This window comes from Scomber japonicus, chromosome 9 (genome assembly GCF_027409825.1).
Source record: "Scomber japonicus isolate fScoJap1 chromosome 9, fScoJap1.pri, whole genome shotgun sequence".
NCBI lineage: Eukaryota > Metazoa > Chordata > Actinopteri > Scombriformes > Scombridae > Scomber > Scomber japonicus.
The window spans coordinates 8,176,271-8,197,836 of NC_070586.1; the positions used below are offsets into that span (position 1 = coordinate 8,176,271).

The following is a 21,566-nucleotide window of genomic DNA, read 5'->3' on the forward strand; positions in this document are numbered from 1 at the left end:
AAGAAGGAAGGAAGGGAGAGAAAGGAGGAAGGAAAAGAAGGAGGAAGGGAGGAAGAAGGAAGGAAGGGAGTAAGAGGGAAGGAAAGGAGGGAGGAAGGGAGGAAGAAGGAAGGAAAAGAAGAAGGAAGGGAGAAAGAAGGAAGGGAGGGAGGGAGGAAGAAGGAAAGGGAGGAAAGGAAGGAAAGGAGGGAGGAAGGAAGGAAGGAAGGAAGGGAGGAAGAAGGAAAGGTAAGGGAGGGAAGGAAGGAAGGAAGGAAGGAAGGAAGGAAGGAAGGAAGGAACAGTCATTATGAACTATTTTCTATCTAAAAAAAAAGTTCCTAGAATACAGGAAGCTCTTTCTAACAACTTTAAATACTTGTAAAGAAACTTTTAACAACAACATGTGGTTACCTGCCGAAGCATCTGTGTCTAACATAGTTCATAGTAATCACTACTCTGCTTACATTAGCAAAAATTACAAACATAATGAAGTGAATTAAAGAAAGAGAGCCAGCAGGAAAGAAAGAGCAGATCAGCAACTTCCTGCTCTACTGGCAGAACTCCCAGATTACAAGTTAGTTTAAGTTATGAGATGATTTAATATGCAGCAAACACTCACTTCCTGTTTAATATTCATTCAGTGTTTGCCAGTGATTCTCACCTAGGTGGTTCTGCCAGCTCTTGAGTGCCGGCTCCTCTAAGGCGGGTCGAGCGGTGGCGATGTCGACGTGTCCTCGGTCGTTACAGGGCAGAGACACTTTGAAGATGTCCTCCAGCATCTGACGCTTACTGTGCATCAGCTCCGTCCACACGCGGTTCACAGCCTTCAGCAGCAGCTGCCGACCTGCAGGAGGAACAATCATTATTTAGTGGGATTCATGTTGGGGTTCTCTTTTTGTCTTGTTTTTTTTTTGCACTTCACTCTAATGCATTTTTAAAGGGTTAAGGATCAAAACATGTTCAATTCCTTCAACACCGCAACCATGGCAACAGTCATCAGCATTAAACCAGATTTATTTAATCCCACATTTCCACGTAAAACAGTGTCTCACCCTCGCTGACGTCGTGGCTGTGCGTGGAGTCGCTCTCGTTCTCCGTGGGCATCATGACATGCCAGGTCGTCATCCTGGCCTCAGCCTCCAGACCGAAGCCCTCGACGCTACTGCGGAGAAACACAAACACACGGCGGCTCAGTACCAGCCTGCCACGTAGACACCCGAGGGGGGGAAGCCGCAGGGCCGAGTTCCACTGTTTGGCTTCTCTGCAGCGGTACGGCAGGTCGTGTTAAAGCATATTGTGTTCCCAGCATGGTAGGAAACTCACTCTCTCCCCACCTGCTGCAGTTTTTTGGAAACTATCAGTACTTCTGACACGACACCCGCCAACATATAAAAATAAAATACCTGCTATAATCACACAAAAAAACAGCTTGGAAGTGGCAACAACGCAGTTTGAGTCATGAAGTAAATGAAGTGTAACTGTGGTAACAAATATTCCTCCAGGGCAGAGCTGCTGAGAAATATAATAAAAATAACTTTACTCTAGAGCAGGGAGGGGGCAAAGTCATTTTCATTCAAGGGCCACATACAGAGCAATTTGATCTCATGTGGGCCGGATCATTAAAAAGATAGGAGGAAGGAAGGGAGGAAGGAAGGAAGGAAGGAAATAAGAAGGGAAGGAAGGAAAGACAGACAAAAGGAAAGAGGGAAGAAAGGTAGGAAGGACAGATGGAAGAAACAGAGGGAGGAAGGTATGAACGGAAAAAGGAAAAGAGGAAGGTAGGATATACAGATGGAAGGAAGGAAAGACGGAAGGAAGGACAGACAGAAGGAAGGAAGGACAGATGGAAGAAACGGAGGAAGGAAGGAACGAACGAACGAAAAAAGGAAGGTAGGAAGGATGGATGGAAGGATGAAAGGGAGGAAGAAGGAAGGAAAGATGGAAGGATGGAAGGAAGGAGGGAAGGATGGAGGGGAGGAAGAAGGAAGGAAAGGAGGAAGGAAGGAAGGGATATAGGGAGGAAGGAAGGAAGGGAGATAGGGAAGAGGAAAAGGAAATGAGAAGGGAAGGAAGGAAAGACAGACAAAAGGAAAGAGGGAAGAAAAAACTACTTCTACTATCCTACCTGCTAACATCTACACCCCTCCCTCCCTCCCTCCCTCCCTCTCTCCCCTCCCCCCCTTCTCCGCTCCTCTTATGCCTCCCTTACCTCCCGCTGTGCAGACAGATGAAGCAGTGAGCCAAGCAGGCCACAAAGTCCTGGTCGTGGTTCCCCGGTCCGAGCACCAGGTTGCGGTTGACGGTCAGGACCCGCAGAGCGTCCAGCAAGGCCACCTGCTGAGCCACCGTCTTGTGGGGTCGGCAGAGCTGGTAGAGCACCGTCCGGTTCAGGCAGTGGTAGATGGTGTCGAGAGAAAGACCCTGAGAACGCCTCTTAGACTGGAGAGGAAGAACAAATGAAACATATCGTTAAAGAAGAAGAGAGGAAAGAGAGTGTGGCCGTCACGCTGCGGTAGTCTGGATGAGGAGAAATCTGAGGAAATATTTCAGCAGATTTGTTTGAGCAACCTCGGCTGAACTGGGTTAAGTCGTTCGGAGGCTTGTGAATGTAGCTTTGTTACTCTACTGTTGTTGTTTTAGAGTCTGAGCTGAGAGCTGCCCAAAGACTTCAAGTGGACGCAGTTGCAGAAATTATAAAAAGGCTTGACTTGAGAGTGAGAAAATAAAGGAAGAAAATGTATAAATTAAACTTTTATATTGTTTTAAAATCCTTCACAAGCTCTGTAAACTTGTTTAACCCTCCTGTTGTCCTTGAGTCAAGGAAGGAAGGAAGGAAGAAGGAAGGATGGAAGGGAGGAAGAAGGAAGGAAAGGAGGAAAGAAAGGAAGGATGGAAGGAAGGACAGAGGAAAGAAGGAAAGAAGGAAGGTGGGGGGAGGAAAGAAAGAGAGAAGGAAGGAAGAAAGGAAGAAAGGAAGGAAGGAAGGAAGGAAGGAAGGAAGGAAGGAAGGAAGGAAGGAAGGAAGGAAGGGAGAAAAGAAATGAGGGAGGGTGCGAGGGAGGGATAAATGGAGGGAGGAAGGAAGGAAGGAAGGAAGGAAGGAAGGATGAAAAGGAGGAAGTGGGAAGGAAAGGAGGAAAGAAAAGGAGGAAGGATGGAAGGAAAGGAGGGAGGAAGGAAGGAAGAAAGAAGGAAGGAAGGGAGGAAGAAGGAAGGAAGGAATGGAGGGAGGAAGGAAGGAAGGAAGGGAGGAAGGAAGGAAAGGACAGAGGAAAGAAGGAAGGAGGAAGGGAGGCGGGAGGGAGGAAAGGAACGAAAGGAGGAAGGCAGGAGGGAAGGACAGAAGGACAGAAGGAAGGAAGGAAAGAAGGACAGAGGAAAGAAGGGAGGGAGGAAGGTGGGGGGAGGAAAGAAAGAGAGAAGAAAGGAAAGAAGGAAAAGAGGAAAGAGAGAGGAAGAAAAGAAAGAGAGGAGGGAGGTAGGAAGGACAGACTGAAGAAGAGTAAAGGTAAAGTTTTCAGATTTTAGTCCCTTGAGCTGCTGGAGAAACAGTGCAGTAGACACTTGCTGGAGATTTATTAATATTACATTCACCTGCATGCATGAAGACACTACTCCTACTAAAAGCACATTTAATACATGAGGAAAAAGACTACAATGAGAATCTAAATGAAACTACCAAACCAGTTGAACACTTGAGTTTGTTCAGGAAATGTTTTATAAGTGCTCCACTGCAGCGTCTTCAGGTCCAAATGGACTCATGGTTATATTTAGACTCACTTTAAAAGAATAAGACATTTAAATTGCTGCTACTGCCGAGCCTCAGCATTAAGTGCACGGTCATCACTTATCACACCAGGTATAGAAGAAATCACTCACTGTGGTCTGAACAATTAATTTCAGTTAATAATCTCCTATAATCTTCTTATTAGCACAGTAGATGTGTAGAGAAGGTTTATATGAAAAGTAGATTAGTCCCTTTCTCACACACACACACACACACACACACACACACACACACACACACTCACACACACTCACACACACTAACACATGACTTTACTTGAGAGAAGAAAAGCCTTTGTTAAGATGTGAGCTCTGTAAACTTAAACGTTAAACCCTCCTTGTGTCCTCGAGTCAAGGAAGGAAGGAAGGAAGAAGGAAGGATGGAAGGGAGGAAGAAGGGAGGAAAGGAGGAAGGAAGGAAGGAAGGAAGGATGGAAAGGAGGGAGGAAGGAAGAATGAAGCAAGGAAGGAAAGGAGGAAAGAAAGGAGGGAGGAAGGGAGGGAGGGAGGAATGAAGGAAGGAAGGAAGGAAGGAAGGGAGGAAGGAATGGAGGGAGGAAGGAAGGAAAGGAGGGAGGAAGGAAGGAAGGAAGGAAGGAAGGAAGGAAGGAAGGAAAGAAAGAAGGAAGGAAGGAAGGGAGGAAAGAAGGAAGAATGAAGCAAGGAAGGAAAGGAGGAAAGAAAGGAGGGAGGAAGGGAGGGAGGAAGGAAGGAAGGAAGGAAGGAAGGAAAGAAGGAAGGAAGGAAGGAAGGAAGGAAGGGAGGAAAGAAGGAAGAATGAAGCAAGGAAGGAAAGGAGGAAAGAAAGGAGGGAGGAAGGGAGGGAGGAAGGAAGGAAGGAAGGAAGGAAGGGAGGAAGGAATGGAGGGAGGAAGGAAGGGAGGAAGGAATGGAGGGAGGAAGGAAGGAAAGGAGGGAGGAAGGAAGGAAGGAAGGAAGGAAAGAAGGAAGGAAGGAAGGAAGGAGGGAAGGAAGGGAGGAAGGAAGGGAGGAAAGAAGGACAGAGGAAAGATGGAAGGAAGGAAGGAAGGAAGGAAGGGAGTTATATGAAAAGTAGATTAGTCCACTCACACACACGCACGCACGCACGCACGCACACACACACACACACACACACACACACACACACACACACACACACACACACACACACACACACACACACACACACACACACACACACACACACACACACACACACACACACACACACACACACACACACACTAACACATGACTTTACTTGAGAAAAAAAAAGCCTTTGTTAAAACAGAAATGACCGATTATATATAAAAACTGTTCCTTTTCATTTCTGAATACTGACATAAGAGCAAAATACTTCTTTACTCAATGAAACAACGACTAACTTAATAATCTTACTGCCTCACTGGAGGACTGTCTTCTTTCTGCATCTGCACACAGACGGCTGTATAGTCTGCTTATAAGACGCACTAACTTAATTATAGTGTATTACGCTGTGTGTAATAAGTTTGTAGAGTATAAACTAAGTCTGGTATGAGTCAAACATCATCTAAAGGTCTTTTGTAAATTCTTCCTTAAATGCCTCCAGAGAAACATTTTGCAGGTAGATAAACACATTTGGACGCTTGCCTTGAAGAGATGTAGGAAATTAAATCTAAAAATCATGTTTTCATCAGTGAAATAGGATTTATTAAAGTTTTGATACATGCATTGTCAGATTCATGATGATGTTTGAATTATTAAAGTAATGCTTAGAAACCTTAATGTTTAGAGAAATTTAGCTGAAGCTTCCAACTTTGAATAATGAAGGTTTTGGCTGTAATCAAATCTAACTTAATTATGGTGTATTATGCTGTGTGTAATAGTATAATCTGACTCTTGCATATTGTCAAACATCATGTATTTTAAGTCTTTTCTAACATCAGTTCGGTTGTAAATTCCTCCTTAAATATTTTGCAGGTAGATAAACACATTTGGACACTTGCCTTGAAGAGAAAATGAATTTATGACAAAAAGAAGCCGACAAACTTATTATTCAAAGTTGGAAGCTTCAGCAAAATGTTTCTAAGCATTACTTTTATAATTAAAATGGTTCGTTTCAGCACAACTTTGCCATTAATCTGACAAAATATTAGTTTAGGGCTTGTTTTCTAACGTTACAATTACAACCTTACTTAATATTACAACTTAACATTAAAGCAGCTGAAAGATCAAAGTCTACTTTTGTTGTCATTTCATTCAAGCAGCTGCCTCAAAATGAACCAGAAGAGTCTAAAAATCATGTCTTCATCAGTGAAGTAGGATTTTTAAAAGTTGCATTGTCATATTTAAGATGATGTTTGAATTATAAAAGTAATACTTTAAACCTTAATGTTTAGGAAAATTTTGCTAAAGCTTCCAACTTTGAATAATGAATTAAAGGACTGCTTTTTGACAGAAATTCAGTTTTAATTCATACAGTGTCCACATCCTGTTTATATCTACCTGCAAATTGTTACTGGAGGCGTGCATCACTATATTTATCCATTCATTCTGGACCATAATGACGTGATGGAGATTGGTTTTTAAATTTAAAAAAAAAATACCTGTCCTATAAGCTGCACGATGAAGTCCACCACCAGCTTGGAGTCCTTGTTGAACATTCCCTGCCACAGTTTGTCCACCACACGCTGCGTGAAGTAGAAGACGTTGTTGACCAGAATCTGGTAGCTGCCTCCGCTGCTGAGAGGCAGAGAGGCATCTTCACCTGGACGGAGACGAGCAGCAAAACAGGAAGTTATGAATATTATATATTATATGGGTCACTGATGATGTTTGTCCTGAATATCACACTGAGGATGGATTTAAATCATAGACTGTATAAAAGAAATGGACGTAACATCCGTGACGTCACCCATTGGTTTGTGGACTGCTGCTCTAGTTTCGAATCTAGGCAGCGCCATCTTGAAAATTTCAGGTGCATGCTGGGAAAAATAAAAACACGGATTCTACTTATATGGGCATGAGGCGGGGCCATGGCAGGAGCGGGGAGGTTGCTATGGTTGCTATGGTTGCGAGGGCTGGATCTCGAGGACATTGGTCAATCAACCTGTCAATCAGGACGTAGCCACGCCCTAATGCATACCCTGCTTTATCGTCACATATAAAATCAGGGAGGCCAAAATGTCCCAAATGAATATCATACTGCATTGAAGAAGGCTTTAAACTAGCGATTGAGACCATAAACACATTTTGAAAACGTTTACTGAGGTTAGAAATCAAGTGAGAAGTTGGTGAATTCTCCATTGACTTGTATAGAGACGGTCGCCCCCTGGTGGCCTTTTGATAGAATGCAGTTCTAAGTTACTTCCGCTTTGGCCTCATTTCAGAGGACCAGAACTCCCCGCTTGGTGGCATCAAATAAATAAACAAAAACTGGATCCTTTGTTCCTTTCCAGAGTCGAGAGAACTAATATAACTATATAGATTTTTAAACCAGAGTATCAAACCAGTATTTTAAGAGGTGAATTCTCCTATATGGAAAAAATCCTTAGTCATTATTAACAGGAATCACCTTCAAGGTTTAACAAAATAATGTGCTGACAGGAACATGTGCTATAAAACAAGCTAAAATGAAGCTGACATACAGGTTACTGATATTTTGGCCCTGACTTCTAAATATCAATATCATGCAACATGTTGTAATTATTATGCACATGTATTTCATTAAAAGCAGGAGTGTAAAATATTGCAGGTGTTTGCAGTTCTGTTCTGTGGCTTTCTGCAATTTGCTGAATCATGACGCAACCATTAAAGCTTCTTTCACTCAGAGGAGCCAGCTGCTGCAGCACAATCATCCAGGTCACTTTCTGCATCATCATCAGCTTTTCTAAGTGAGGAAACGAGCAGCAGCAGCAGCAGCAGCAGCAGCAGCAGCAGCAGCAGCCAGTCGCCACATTGTGGTTAGTTCGATGTCGTTTTGTCTTCCCTTCTCGCCACTTTGACAGGAAATGAACCGTTAACGTTAGATGAAATGGCAGCGATCCCCCTCGAGGAACTTATTAGGAGGTTAATGTTGGTTCTCATGACTCTACACTACTATACTACTATACTACTATACTTTTTTATAGTTTGAGGTGTTAAAGGAATTAGTTCTGACCTAGCAGGACGTCAGCGGCCAGCAGATGCTCCATGACTCCGTCCAGGATGTTGGACTGAAACTCCTTCTGCTGAGTTCTGGTGGATCGCTCCGGAGACGCCTAATGACGGCAAAGAAAACAGAAAAAACACATAAAACACACATAAGGTTAGAGCTGGGTAATATACTGATATTATATCGATATCGTGATATGAGGCTAGATATCGTCTTAGATTTTGGGTATCGTAATATCACGATATGTCATCAGAGTCTTTTCCTGATTTAAAGTATATAATTCGCAGGTCCGTCATTACAACTGTCAGACTGTACAATGCTGCACTATAGTTGCACTTTAGGGTCCTTTTTCTTAGTTTATCATTTTATTATTAAACGGAGGGAGGAAGGAAAGAAGGAAGGAAGAAAGGAAGAAACGAAGAAAGGAAAAGAGGAAGGTAGGAAGAACAGATGGAAGGAATGGAAAGAAGTAAGGAAGGAAGAAACGGAGGAAGGAAGGAATGAAGAAAGGAAAAGAGGAAGGAAGGAAGGAAGGAAGGACAGATGGAAGAAATGGAGAAAGGAAGGAAGGAAGAAACAGAGGAAGGAAGGAATGAAGAGAGGAAAAGAGGAAGGTAGGAAGGACAGATGGAAGGAATGGAAAGAAGTAAGGAAGGGAGAAACGGAGGAAGGAAGGAATGAAGAAAGGAAAAGAGGAAGGTAGGAAGGACAGATGGAAGGAATGGAAAGAAGTAAGGAAGGGAGAAACGGAGGAAGGAAGGAATGAAGAAAGGAAAAGAGGAAGGTAGGAAGGACAGATGGAAGGAATGGAAAGAAGTAAGGAAGGGAGAAACGGAGGAAGGAAGGAATGAAGAAAGGAAAAGAGGAAGGAAGGAAGGACAGATGGAAGGAATGGAAAGAAGTAAGGAAGGGAGAAACGGAGGAAGGAAGGAATGAAGAGAGGAAAAGAGGAAGGAAGGAAGGAAGGACAGATGGAAGGAATGGAAAGAAGTAAGGAAGGAAGAAACGGAGGAAGGAAGGAATGAAGAAAGGAAAAGAGGAAGGAAGGAAGGAAGGACAGATGGAAGGAATGGAAAGAAGTAAGGAAGGAAGAAACGGAGGAAGGAAGGAATGAAGAAAGGAAAAGAGGAAGGAAGGAAGGAAGGACAGATGGAAGGAATGGAAAGAAGTAAGGAAGGGAGAAACGGAGGAAGGAAGGAACGAAGAAAGGAAAAGAGGAAGGAAGGAAGGAAGGACAGATGGAAGAAATGGAAAGAAGTAAGGAAGGGAGAAACGGAGGAAGGAAGGAATGAAGAGAGGAAAAGAGGAAGGAAGGAAGGAAGGACAGATGGAAGGAATGGAAAGAAGAAAGGAAGAAAGAAACGGAGGAAGGAAGGAATGAAGAAAGGAAAAGAGGAAGGAAGGAAGGAAGGAAGGACAGATGGAAGAAACGGAGGAAGGAAGGAACAAAGGAACAAAGAAAGGGAAAGAGGAAGGTAGGAAGGACAGATGGAAAGAAGGAAGGAACTAAGGAACAAAGAAAGGGAAAGAAGAAGGTAGGAAGGTCCCTTTATTTAGTTTATAATTATATTGTTGTATACATTTCATAGTGTCAATATTGTTGTAATAACGATATCGAAGTATTTGATCTAAAATATGGTGATATTTGATTTTGTCCATATCGGCCAGCTCTACATGAGGTTATTCATTATTAACTTTTTCTTTTTTTTAACAAGTGCCTTTAATAGATGATGGAAACAGCTGCTGTAATAATCAGTGATTTGAGGAAACAGTTTTTATCTCCTCACCTCCAGCAGCAGGTCGATGATGGGCGTCTGCTTGCTGGCCGGGGTCATACACAGGTTGTCCATGATCAGGACCCTCATGAAGTCAAACACGTACTTCTTGGCCGGGTGGTTGGTGAGGGACGTCTTTGATCCCACGTTACAGTATTCAGACTGGCTGCGGTTCATACCTGAGTCTCCGGCGAAAGCTTTGAACTCCTCGGTGGGAGAACCCGCTTCGTCGTCTAAATCTGTGACCTGGAACGAAAGATGTAATATAATTTAGCTTTTAAGAAATGGTAACATTGGTGATAATCATGACAAATAACATTTAAAGAAAAAATACTGACATTTCATAATACAAAAAATAGTGGAAATTCAACCAGTGGAAACTCAAAACCGACCCTTTGCGCCTGGATTTTCATTCATTATTTAATAGTTTATAGTATTTTTATTTTATTTTATTGTGCTAAATTTTGATGTTTAAATTGCTTTTTTAAATCTTTTATTTCGTCTATTTTATTTTACACTATCTTATTATCATCATTCTATAGTTTTATCTTCTTATCAATTTTATTTGTATATTTTTTATCTTTTATTTTACTTTTATTTTGTCTTTTTTAATCTATTTCAACCTATTTTTCTTATTCTCTCTTATTTTACAAATTTTTAAAAATATTTTTTATTTATTTAATTATTTATTTTTACTTATTTAATTAAAATTTTTATCATTTTTATTTTCTATTATGTGCTTTGGTCTCAATTTTTGTCTTTAACCTAGTTTTTTTTTTTAAACTCTAACTCTTAATAATCTTTTTCTCTTATTCTCTCTTATTTTACTAATTTTTAAAAATATTTTTTATTTATTTAATTATTTATTTTTACTTCATTTAAATTTTAAAACATTTTTTATCATTTTTTATTTTCTATTGTGTGCTTTGGTCTCAATTTTTGTCTTTAAATGTTTATTCCCTTTTTTTCAAATTTATCTTATTTATATATTTATCTAGTCTGTATAAAAGTTGCTATATAAATAAAGTTTTATTGACTGATTCAAAAAAATATAAATTAATCTTGCAATGACATAACCTCTCATAGCTTCACATCTTAAATCCTCCACTGCTGCTTCTCTCCAGTATCACACTCTCCTCTCTTTTAAAGGAGTTTCAATAAATCACATTAAAACAAATCGTTTTTTATCGACCCCATAAGAGACAATAACAGTATATCTGCTCAGGGGTTTCCACGGTTACTGATCAATACCTGTGATTATTGGGCTCTGCTGATGAGATTTTTTTTTTTTGGCTTTTAAACCATTTTCAGATTCATTTGCTCAGAACTGGAACAAAATACTTAAAAGTCTTGAGACAGCAGATTAGTTTGGGGGGTAGTTGAAGGTGCTGCTGCAGTTTGGGGACCATTGGAGTCTTTTTTAAAATCTATTAATCAACTCCTTTTCTTCCTTCCTTTCTTTCCTCCCTCGCTCCTTCTTTCCTCTCTCCCTCCTTCTCTCTTTCCTCCCAACCTCCTTCTTTCCTTCCCTCCTTCCTTCCTTCTTTCCTCCCTCCCTCCTTCCTCCCTTCCTTCTTTCCTCCCTCCCCCCACGTTCCCCCTTCCTCTTTTCCTTTCTCTCTTCCTCCCTTCCTCCTACCTTCCTCCTTTCCTTCTTCCTCCCTCCTTCCTTCTTTCCTCCCTCCCTCCTTCTTTCTTTCCCTCCATCCTTCCTTCCTCCCTTCCTTCTTTCCTCCCTCCCTCCCTCCTACCTTCCTTCCCTCCCTCCTTCTCTCTTTCCTCCCTCATCCCCTTTTCTTCCTTCCTTCTTTCCTTCCTTCCTCCCTCCTTCCTTCCTTCCTTCCTTCCTCCCTTTCCTCCCTTCCTTCTTTCCTCCCTCCATCCCCTTTTCTTCCTTCCTTCTGTCCTTCCTCCCTCCCTCCCTCCCTCCTTCCTTCCTTCTTTCCCCCTCCCTCTTTCTCTCCTTCCTCTCTTTCCTCCCTCCATCCCTCCTTGCCTCCTTCCTTCCTTCTTCCCTTCTTCTCTCTCAGAGTCATTAAAGTAAAAAAAAGTAAAATCAACTCCTTATTGTGTTTCTTTTCATTCTCCTTCCATCTTGTTATTAATGCTGGCCTTGTTTCTACTTCCTGTCTTCACTTCTCTGCCTTTAAAAATATATTATTAAAAAGGTATTTATTATTATTATGGCTTCTTCTTTTTGCTCCTCATTAAAGTCATTCCAGTCAAAAAAATATGAAGTCTTACCATCTCAGAGTACGGCCTGATGTTGAAGGGGAAGACGGAGGCGGCCAGAGCGCAGAGGAACTCAGGACTGTGCCACATGGGCGAAAGGTCCGGCACGTTGTGGTAAAGATACCTGAAGAACTGCATGAGTGTGACGGGGTACTCTCTGAGCCAGGACCCCTCCTCCTCGGACTGCCACGGCTGGAAGAAGACACAAAAGGAAAAATATTAATTACATTTAAACTTCATATAGAGAGGCGGAAAAAGTGATAGTCTGCTAGTTCAAATCCCTGAGTGTGTGTGTGTGTGTGTGTGTGTGTGTGTGTGTGTGTGTGTGTGTGTGTGTGTGTGTGTGTGTGTGTGTGTGTATGACGGAGGCTACCAAAGCCATGAGCCTATACAATAGATTCATTAATCTGGTTTTACGGCTTTCTATTCATATTTTTCTTGAAAATGACAGTAAGGATAAATTCAGAACAGCTCCAGAGTGATTGTTGTTTTTTTACAGTGTAGGTTTTATGAGTTTCCTCTCACCAGGTTGAGCATGCTGCGAAGCATAGCCAGCAGCAGGAAGGCGGCATCGGTGCACATGCTGTGGATGGAGCCCACCACTGTCCCACTGGAGGCCGGGATGCCAAAGATGAAGGTCCAGATGGAGTCCAGGTCGAACTGAGAGGAAAACCACACAGACTAGGGTAATATTTGGTCACGTGCACCAGCCATGAATAATTCTGTTAATATTAGTGATTAAAAATGCTCATTATTGGACAACCTGAATGTATGATGTCATAGCTGTAAATCAATACAAATCTAATGTGAATGATTATATTGTTATATGTTAGACCTTCTGTAAAGGATCTGTAGCATATTTAAAATGTAGTTAGTAAGGGTGTGACGAGATTTTAACACTATTTTAAAGAAAAGTTAAATGATGAAATATATGACTTAAATAAATAGTCTTTTATTTAACTAAAAAGTCACAAAATGCAAAATAATGCAGCTTTATTTTGAAATGATTTAACTAATTATCTCTTAATGAATCTCACTTTAGATCTACTTAAATTATCATATGTAGTATGCAAGCTAAGTTAAAGGTTTCCACATATACCGTAGATCTATATTTTATAAATAGATAAATTTGGTATTTATGGAAAAAATAACCATATTTAGCAACATCACAAATACCAAAAATGAAGTATTAAGAATAGAAATAATTCTAGTATATAAATATAAATGAATTAAAGAATCAAATTATTACAAATTATAAGATATTGCTAATAAAAAAACACATAATTAAAAGAATAAAAATTAAAATATCATATAAATTGTGTTTTAATTTGGTAGTGCAATTCATTTTTTGCTTTTTGCATCATTAGGTTACCATAGCGATCTCGTCACACCCTTCAGTAGTTAGAGTTGATTCATAGTCATGATACTATATAAGTGTGTGTAGTAAAAATGGAGCAATTCAATAAGTAGTAGCACTATGATTGCTATTAATCTGTTTCTATTACATATATGCACATTTCACTACATGCTCCAAATGTTAAAGTAAAAAAAAATAAACAAATGTAATCACAGGTGGTAAAAGAAGAAAAAAGGTTGTGTATACTAACATGTACCTGCAGGCTGTCTGGCAGCTCGATGACGGGTTGCTGCAGGAAGAGAGCCATGAGCAGGAAGTAGAGCTCTGGCACGTTGGTGTGTTTGGGCAGCAGCGTCTGCATCACGGGGAATCCTGGGAAGTGGCAAGCGTCCCGGTTGATCTCTCGCAACGTGGAGCGCCCACCAGCACTGCGGCCCACGTTGAAGCCTAAAGACACGGAGGAGGAGAGAGTTAGGAGAGGAGATATAGGGTAGGGGGGTGGGGGTATTTGGATATAGAGAGGCACCTACAGGATGATTACCTGGTTTAGAATTTAACAAAGCAGGTTTATCAAAAGGAGGTGGTTGCAGTAAAAACTCAAGACTAAAAACTTCTACCTTGAGGATTAACGAAATATATAAAACTCAGAAAATAGAAAATAAGGATTTGGTTGAACTACGTGTCAAACTCCAGAGCTTCAACCTTACAGCGCATGTACTGATAAAAGCTACAGCCGTGGAAGCTCTGTTTGAGCCATTTCACTACTCAGGGTGGTTTCCATAAGCAAAGGCAATGGTTCTCAACCTGGAGATCAATAAGATGAATTTAGTGGGTGTGAAAGATTATTTAGAAGAAGTAAAATGAACAAATTGGTGGCTATTTTCTCTTTTTCTGTTCTCAAAATCGATTAAAAGCCTCCAAAGAACATTTAAATCATGATATATGAAGTTTTGAGATCATCAGCTGATATTTAGGATGAGGAGTTATCGAATTGGCTGAGGAGGTTGAAAACCATTCAAGCTCGGGATGGACTATGATCGCAGCAGCAGGGGGGGGGGGGGGGGGAGAGCAGGGAGGCAAAAAATGAGAAGACGAACCCTTGGCTGTGCGGCGCACAAACTGTGCAGCTTTCTGTTTACTGAACGAAGGCCAACTCCGGCGGAAAGCGTGAGGAGAGGCGTCTGCTGAGCCATATTACAACATTATAGTATAAACACTGGACATTATTACTCTGCTACTGACTCTTTAAGGGAGGAGACAGTCAAACATGCAAGACACAAGAAGGTGAGAGAAGAGTTTTATTGACACTCCTAATGTGAGTAATATAGGACGAAGTATTAGGGTCATATATGTTTAAAAATAATAATAGTACTGACCTGGTAGAGGGGGGGGTAATATTTTAAGAAAAAAGGTGTTTTATTTTCCCAAGCAGTCACTTAAACTCACTTTGCAGCATTGGAGAGACGTCGCTTATGTCTGCCGTGGAAGAACTGATCTAATTGTACTTTTCAGTTGGGTTTAATAATAAGGAGATACTTTTAATGAGCTTTATAGACACCCATACCCATATAGTAAGGGGGAAAAGAGGAAGGAAGGGAGGAGAGAAGGAAGGGAGGGAGGAAGGAAGGAAGGAAGGAAGAAAGGAAAGGAGTAAGGAGGGAGGAAGGAAGGAAGGACAGAAGGAAGGGAAGAAAGGAGTAAGGAGGGAGGGAGGAAGGAAAGGCGGTAGGAAGGCAGGAAGGAGAGAGGAAAGGAGTAAGGAAGGAAGGAAGGAAGGAAGGCAGAAAGGAGAGAGGAAAGGAGAAAGGAGGGAGGAGGAAAGGAGATAAGGAAGGGAGGAAGGAAGGAAGGCAGAAAGGAGAGAGGAAAGGAGAAAGGAGGGAGGAGGGAAGGAAAGGAGGAAAGGAGGAAGGAAGGAAGGAAGGAAGGAAAGAAAGGAGTAAGGACGAAAAGAGGAAGGAATTTAAGAGAGAAGAAAGGGAGGAAGGAAGGAAGGAAGGAAGGAAGGAAAGTAGGAAGGATGAAAAGAGGAAGGAATTTAGGAGAGAAGAAAGGGAGGAAGGAAGGAAGGGAGGAAGAAAAGGAAGGAAGGAAGGAAGGAAGGAAGGAAGGAAGGAAGGAAGGAAAGAAAGGAGTAAGGACGAAAAGAGGAAGGAATTTAGGAGAGAAGAAAGGGAGGAAGGAAGGAAGGAAGGAAAGTAGGAAGGATGAAAAGAGGAAGGAATTTAGGAGAGAAGGAAGGGAAGAAGGAAAGGAAGGAAGGAAGGAAGGAAGTAAAGGAAGGAAGGAAGGAAGGAAAGAAAGAAAGAAAGAAAGAAGGAAGAGACATTGCAAGAAACTGAGCGAATATCAGAGTTTATTTCTCATTATTTTGAAAGAGTCGAGAGGAAGTGAGTGTGTGTGGAGGCACAGTGATGAAGTGAAGAGTAATACATGTGTGGCCGTAATTCTCTAAATACCCCCCCCCCCCCCCTCTCCTCCAGGTCAGTATTATTATTATTATTTAAAATATACGTCCCTAATACGTTGCCATGGTAATCAGCCTGAAAGTGAAAACATCTAAAAGTTGTCGGAGTGAATTTCGGAGCTTCAGTTTTTATCCCGTCGTCCCCGGTAACTCACCCAGCACCGTGCCGATCTTGTTGGTGAGGACGGAGTCGGTGTGGTCCAGCCAGCCCCCCCCAGCCAGCCCCTCTTTGAAGCGGTTTAGGATGGACTGGTTAGAGAGCAGCACCACGAGGATCCACAGCGCCGCCGTCACCGTGCTGGAGTGAAGATGCTCCTCCATGAACATCAGCAGCCAATCGAAGCCCAGCGTTCGCACCAGCTCCTCACAAGCCCTGCAGGAGGAGGCGGAGAGAGAGAGGTTAGTCTCTATTATACACGCTGATGGAGGGGGGTTAAACATGAGGGTCGGGGGACAGAACTGGTCCGCTGAGGGGTCCAGCATGGTCCTCCTCCTGTCTTCTTTTCCTTCCTTCTTTCCTTCCTTACTGTCTCCTTTTCCTTCCTTCCTTCCTGTCTTCTTCCTTCCTTCCATCTTTCCTTCCTTCCTGTCCTCTCTTCCTTCCTTCCTACCTGTCTCCTTTTCCTTCCTTCCTTCCTGTCTTCTTCCTTCCTTCCTTCTCTCCTTCGTTCCTGTCTTCTTTTCTTTTCTTTCCTTCCTTCCTTCTGTCTTTCCTTCCATCTTTCCTCCTGGTTTTATCTTCCTTCTTTCCTTCCTTCCTTCCTTCCTTAATTCCATCTTTTATTCCTGTCTTCTCTTCCTTCCATCTTTCCTTCCTGTTTTATCTTCATTCTTTCCTTCCTTCCTTCCTGTCTTCTTCCTTCCTTCTCTCCTTCGTTCCTGTCTTCTTTTCTTTTCTTTCCTTCCTTCCTTCCTTTCGTCTTTCCTTCCATCTTTCCTTCTTGTTTTATCTTCCTTCCTTCCTTCCTTCCTTCTTTAGTTCCATCTTTCATTCCTGTCTTCTTTTACTTCCTTCTTTCCTTCCATCTTTCCTTCCTGTTTTATCTTCCTTCTTTCTTTCCTTACTGTCTTATTTTCCTTCCTTCCTTCCTTCCTTCCTTCCTTCCATTAGTAAATAGCACTGGTCCAGTAAAAATCATGTGGTCTTACTGTGCATTGACGGTGCATTTCTCTTTAGTGGTGAAGAGCAGTCTGAGCAGATTGTCCAGCAGTCGGTTCCTCAGCAGAATCAGGTTGGCGGACAGGAGGCCGCCGAAATCATCATCGTTACCTGAGCCCAGATAAAGTGGTCGTTCAGGTTAGGACATTAGTCATTAAAATGGCATTTACTGTAGATCTCCTGGTTAAAGTATTTACAAGCATTTTAACCACTTAAACAAGGTTATTTTTTACCTCCATCGATCTTCTCCTCATTATTGATCTCCATGACGACAAACTTCTCACACACAGCAAACGTGGGGAGAGTAGAGGAGATGAACTGGCCGAACCTGTGAGAATACAATATAACATATAGAGAAGTTTTTGATCAACAGCTTCTTGCACTCAGTCAAGGTAAGTCAAATTTATTTATACAGTATAGCACACTTCATTTCAACTCAATGTGCTTTAATATGTAAGGTAAGTAAAGATCATACATAACAAAAATATATAAGATTACATTAACATTACATATATAAAACATATAAACATATAAACTATAGATATTATGTAACGTATGTGAGTCTCATTTAAAACACACATATATACAGTAAGTGTACATTTTGGAAATTTGCAACTGAATATGAGAAGCGTTGGAAGGTCACTATGGAAACGTAATAGGTTACAGATTACTAGTTACTCTGTTTAAAATGTAATAAGTAATGTAACTATTTCAATTACTTCATCAAAGTAATGTAACTTATTACATTTGATGACTTTTCTAATTTTCTAACCAATGTTTTCAACTGTTAGTGTAAATGTTCCCTCCTTCTGTCCTTCCTTCCTTCCTTTCTTCCTACTTTCCTTCCTTCCTACTTTCCTTCTAACCTTCCTTCCTTCCCTCTGTCCTTCCTTTCTTTCTTCCTTCCTTCCTTCCCTCTGTCCTTCCTTCCTACCCTCTGTCCTTCCTTACTTCCCTCTGTCCTTCCTTCCTTCCTTCCTTCCTCCCCTCTGTCCTTCCTTTCTTTCTTCCTTCATTCCTTCCTTCCTTCCTCCCCTCTGTCCTTCCTTCCCCCTGTCCTTCCTTCCCCCTGTCCTTCCTTCCTTCCTTCTGTTCTTCCTTATAACCTCCTTTGTAATCACCAACATTTTTCATCATTTCATCAGTAACTATAATTTAATGATTAATGTAACAGATTACAGTATGAGTGTGTATAAATGTGTGTGTGTGTGTGTGTGCGTACCTCAGCAGGTCATATGGGTTGGGGAAGCCTTGCAGCAGCAGACTGAGCACGTTGCTGATGGCGGCGACAGTGGGCTGCGACAGCGACGTGTCCCTTAACGTCAGCAGCAGTCTGGGGATCAGCTGGAACTCTCTCAGCAGCTTAGCGTTCTTAGCCGCCTCACTGTTCAACATAGGAAGTGTTAAAAAAGTTAGACTTTCTTTTTCTTTTTTATCGAGGACAATTCTCTCAAGACAAATAAAACCTGACACTTACCTGGACTCTGTCAGCAACTCGATGAAATGCTCAAACAAAGACAGATGGAGCTCGTAGGGAGCGTGGAGCCAAACCTGAGGAGCAGAAGGAGCAGAAGGAGCAGAGCGAGAAGTCAGGTGGGACAAGTGAGTGAGTTTTGGCAACATAAAATACTGGCAAGGAGAGGGAAGGAAGGAAGAAAAGAAGGAAGGAAGGAAGGAAGGAAGGAATGAAAGGAGTAAGGAGGGAGGGAGGGAGGGAGGAAAGAAGGAAGGAAGGAAGGAAGGAAGGAAGGAAGGAAGGAAGGAAGGTGAGGAGGAAAAGAGGAAGGGAGGAAGGAAGAAAGGAAGGAAGGAAGGAAAGGAGTAAGGAGGGAGGGAGGGAAGGAAGGAAGGAAATGAGTAAGGAGGGAGGGAGGGAAGGAAGGAAGGAAAGGAGTAAGGAGGGAAGGAAGGAAGGAAGGAGGGAGGGAGGGAGGAAGGAAAGGAGGAAGGATGGACGGAGGAAGGAAGGAAGGAAGGAGGGAGGGAAGAAGGAAGGAATGAAGGAAAGGAGTAAGGAGGGAGGGAGGAAGGAAGCAAGGAAGGAAGGTGAGGAGGAAAAGAGGAAGAGAGGAAGGGGAGGAGTAAGGAGGGAAGGAAGGTGAGGAGGAAAACAGGAAGGGAGGACGGAAAGGAGGAAGGAATTTAGGAGAGAAGGAAAGGAGGTAGGAAGGAAAGCAGGAAGGTGAGGAGGAAAAGAGGAAGGGAGGAAGGTAAGGAGTAAGGAGGGAAGGAAAGAAGGAAGGAAGGAAGGAAGGAAGGAAGGAAGGAAGGAAGGAAGGAAGGAAGGAAGGAAGGAAGGAAGGAAAGGAGTAAGAAGGGGAGGAAGGAAGGAAGGAAGGAGGAAGGGAGGGAGGGAGGAAAGGAGGAAGGAAGGCAGGGAAGGCAGGGAAGGAAGGAAGGTAGGAAGGAAGGAAGGAAGGAAGGTGAGGAGGAAAACAGGAAGGGAGGAAGGTAGGAAGGAAGGAAGGAAGGAAGGTGAGGAGGAAAACAGGAAGGGAGGAAGGAAGGAAGGAAGGAAGGAAGGACAAAAGAGGAAGGAATTAAGGAGAGAAGGAAAGGAGGAAGGAAGGAAGATTGGCCCAGTTTCTTTTAAAAGGTTCAGGAAACTTTCACAGCTGCCAATTCAACCCCAAAATACACCTGCAACTCTCACAGGTATTGTTTCTAATTGGAGCAAAGTGATAATGTGATAATGTGATAATGGATGTTTAGCTGGAATTCATTATTTATTATTAAAATATAAATATACAAAATCTAGTTTAATTTGTCCCTGAAGCGCTCACTCACCTCGAAGTCACACAGCAGGTCTTGGAAGGCGGTGGAGTTGGGGATGATGGAGGTCTCGTGGCCGCTGTCGACGGTTCCCACCAGAGAGAAGGTGAGGTGGAGGATGTGACTGTTGAGCAGCGAGCGCTTCTTCTTCAGCAGCATGGCCAACAACTGCAGGAGACACACACCACGACAACAAGAACACATGTTTAACCCCCCTGTCATACTCCTGGGTCAAATTGACCCCGTCTGTTTTGACTGTTCCTTCCTTCCTTCCTTTCTTCCTTCTCTCTTTCTTTCCTTCCTCTCTCTTTCCTCCCTTCCTTCTTTCCTTCCTCTCTCTTTCCTTCATTCCTTCCTCCCTTCTTTCCTCCCTCCTCTCCTTCCTTCTTCATTCCTCCTTTCTTCCCATCCATCCTTCCTTCTTCTTTTCCTCCCTCTCTCCCTCCCTCCTTTCTTCATTCCTTCCTCTCTTCTTTCCTCCTTCCTTTCCTTCCTTCCTTCCTTCCTTCCTGTTTTCCTTTTTCCCTCCCTCCCTCCCTCCTTCCTTCATTCCTTCTTCCCTTCTTTCCTCCCTCCTTTCCTTCCTTCTTCCCTTCCTGTTTTCCTTTCTCCCTCCCTCCCTCCCTTCTTCCTCCTTCCTTCATTCCTTCTTCCCTTCTTCCCTCCCTCCTTTCCTTCCTTCTTCATTCCTCCTTTCTTCCCATCCTTCCTTCCTTCCTCTTTTCCTCTCCCTCACTCCCTCCCTCCCTCCCTCCCTCCCATCCTTCCTTCCTTCCTCCCTTCCTCTTTACCTTCCTTCCTTCTTCCTCTTTTCCTTTCTCCCTCCCTACCTCCCTTCATTCTTTCCTCCCTTCTTTCCTTCTTACTTCAAAATAAAGCTGCCACTTTTAGTATCTGTCAATAAAAAGTTATTAAAACCCAAAATCAATCAGATAAAACCACTTCTTACCAGTTTATATCTAATGTAGGTGTTTTTATTTAAATATAAAACGTGTCATGTGACTCAGTCTCTCACCTGGTAGCCTTTGATGCGCTCCATCTCCTTACTGGCCAGCGGGTTGCTCTTCACCACACACACCAACGCTTTGACGGCCGCGTACAGCCCCTCCACGTCCGACGCCATGGCAACCAGCCCCAAGATGGCAGCTGCCCCGCCTACGTACTGCAGGTTGGAGGCTACGGGCTTGGACACAAAAGCACGAACACCTGGAGGGATTAGAGAGAGAAGAGCAAAAGGTTTAAATGTGACAGTTTCAATTTACATTCATGAGCTTTTCACAGAGTAAATAAAATATAAAGGATAAAAAGATACAATTAGGATATTTTGCTATTTAGAGGGATTATATAAAACAACACGAGGGATCAAAATATATGTTTCTAAGTAAATAATGTTGTTTTTAACCCTCCTGTCGTCCTCCCGGATCAAATTGACCCCATTTCTCTTTTGACTGTTCCTTCTTTCCTTCTTTCTTCCCTCTGTCTTTAATTTTTCCTTCCTTCTTCCCCTCCTCCCCCTCTTTCTTTGCTTCCTCCTCCTTCCTCCCTTCCTTCCTTCTTTCCTCCTTTCCTTCTCTCCTAACTTCCTTCCTCTTTTTGTCCCTACTCCTTTCCTTCCTTCCATCCTCTTTTCCTTCCTCCTTTCCTTCCTCCCGTCCTTCTCTCCTAAATTCCTTCCTATTTTCGTCCTTACTCCTTTCCTTCTTTCCTTCCTTCCTTCCTTCCTCCCTCCCTCCCTCCCTCCTTACTCCTTTCCTTCCTTCCTTCCTTTCTTCCTTCCTTTCTTCCTTCTCTCCTAAATTCCTTCCTCTTTTCGTCCTTACTCCTTTCCTTCCTTGCTTCCTCCTTTCCTTCCTTCTTTCGTTCCTGCCTTCCTTCTTTCCTTCCTCCCTCCCTCCTTACTGCTTTCCTTCCTTCCTTCCTTT

General features: G+C 42.6%; 1 protein-coding gene across 1 annotated transcript in view; it reads right to left on the reverse strand.

The window, feature by feature from the left end:
• The window catches only part of wdfy3 (WD repeat and FYVE domain containing 3), a 136,428-nt gene that overhangs the window by 29,478 nt on the left and 85,384 nt on the right, over positions 1–21,566 (reverse strand). The window contains 16 exon segments of the mRNA XM_053324968.1: positions 644–826; positions 1,035–1,144; positions 2,192–2,421; positions 6,336–6,496; positions 7,889–7,988; positions 9,670–9,903; positions 11,902–12,081; positions 12,415–12,549; positions 13,497–13,693; positions 15,869–16,086; positions 16,863–16,983; positions 17,106–17,200; positions 18,095–18,256; positions 18,350–18,423; positions 19,660–19,812; positions 20,660–20,850. Coding sequence (XP_053180943.1) covers positions 644–826; positions 1,035–1,144; positions 2,192–2,421; positions 6,336–6,496; positions 7,889–7,988; positions 9,670–9,903; positions 11,902–12,081; positions 12,415–12,549; positions 13,497–13,693; positions 15,869–16,086; positions 16,863–16,983; positions 17,106–17,200; positions 18,095–18,256; positions 18,350–18,423; positions 19,660–19,812; positions 20,660–20,850 — 2,544 coding nt within the window.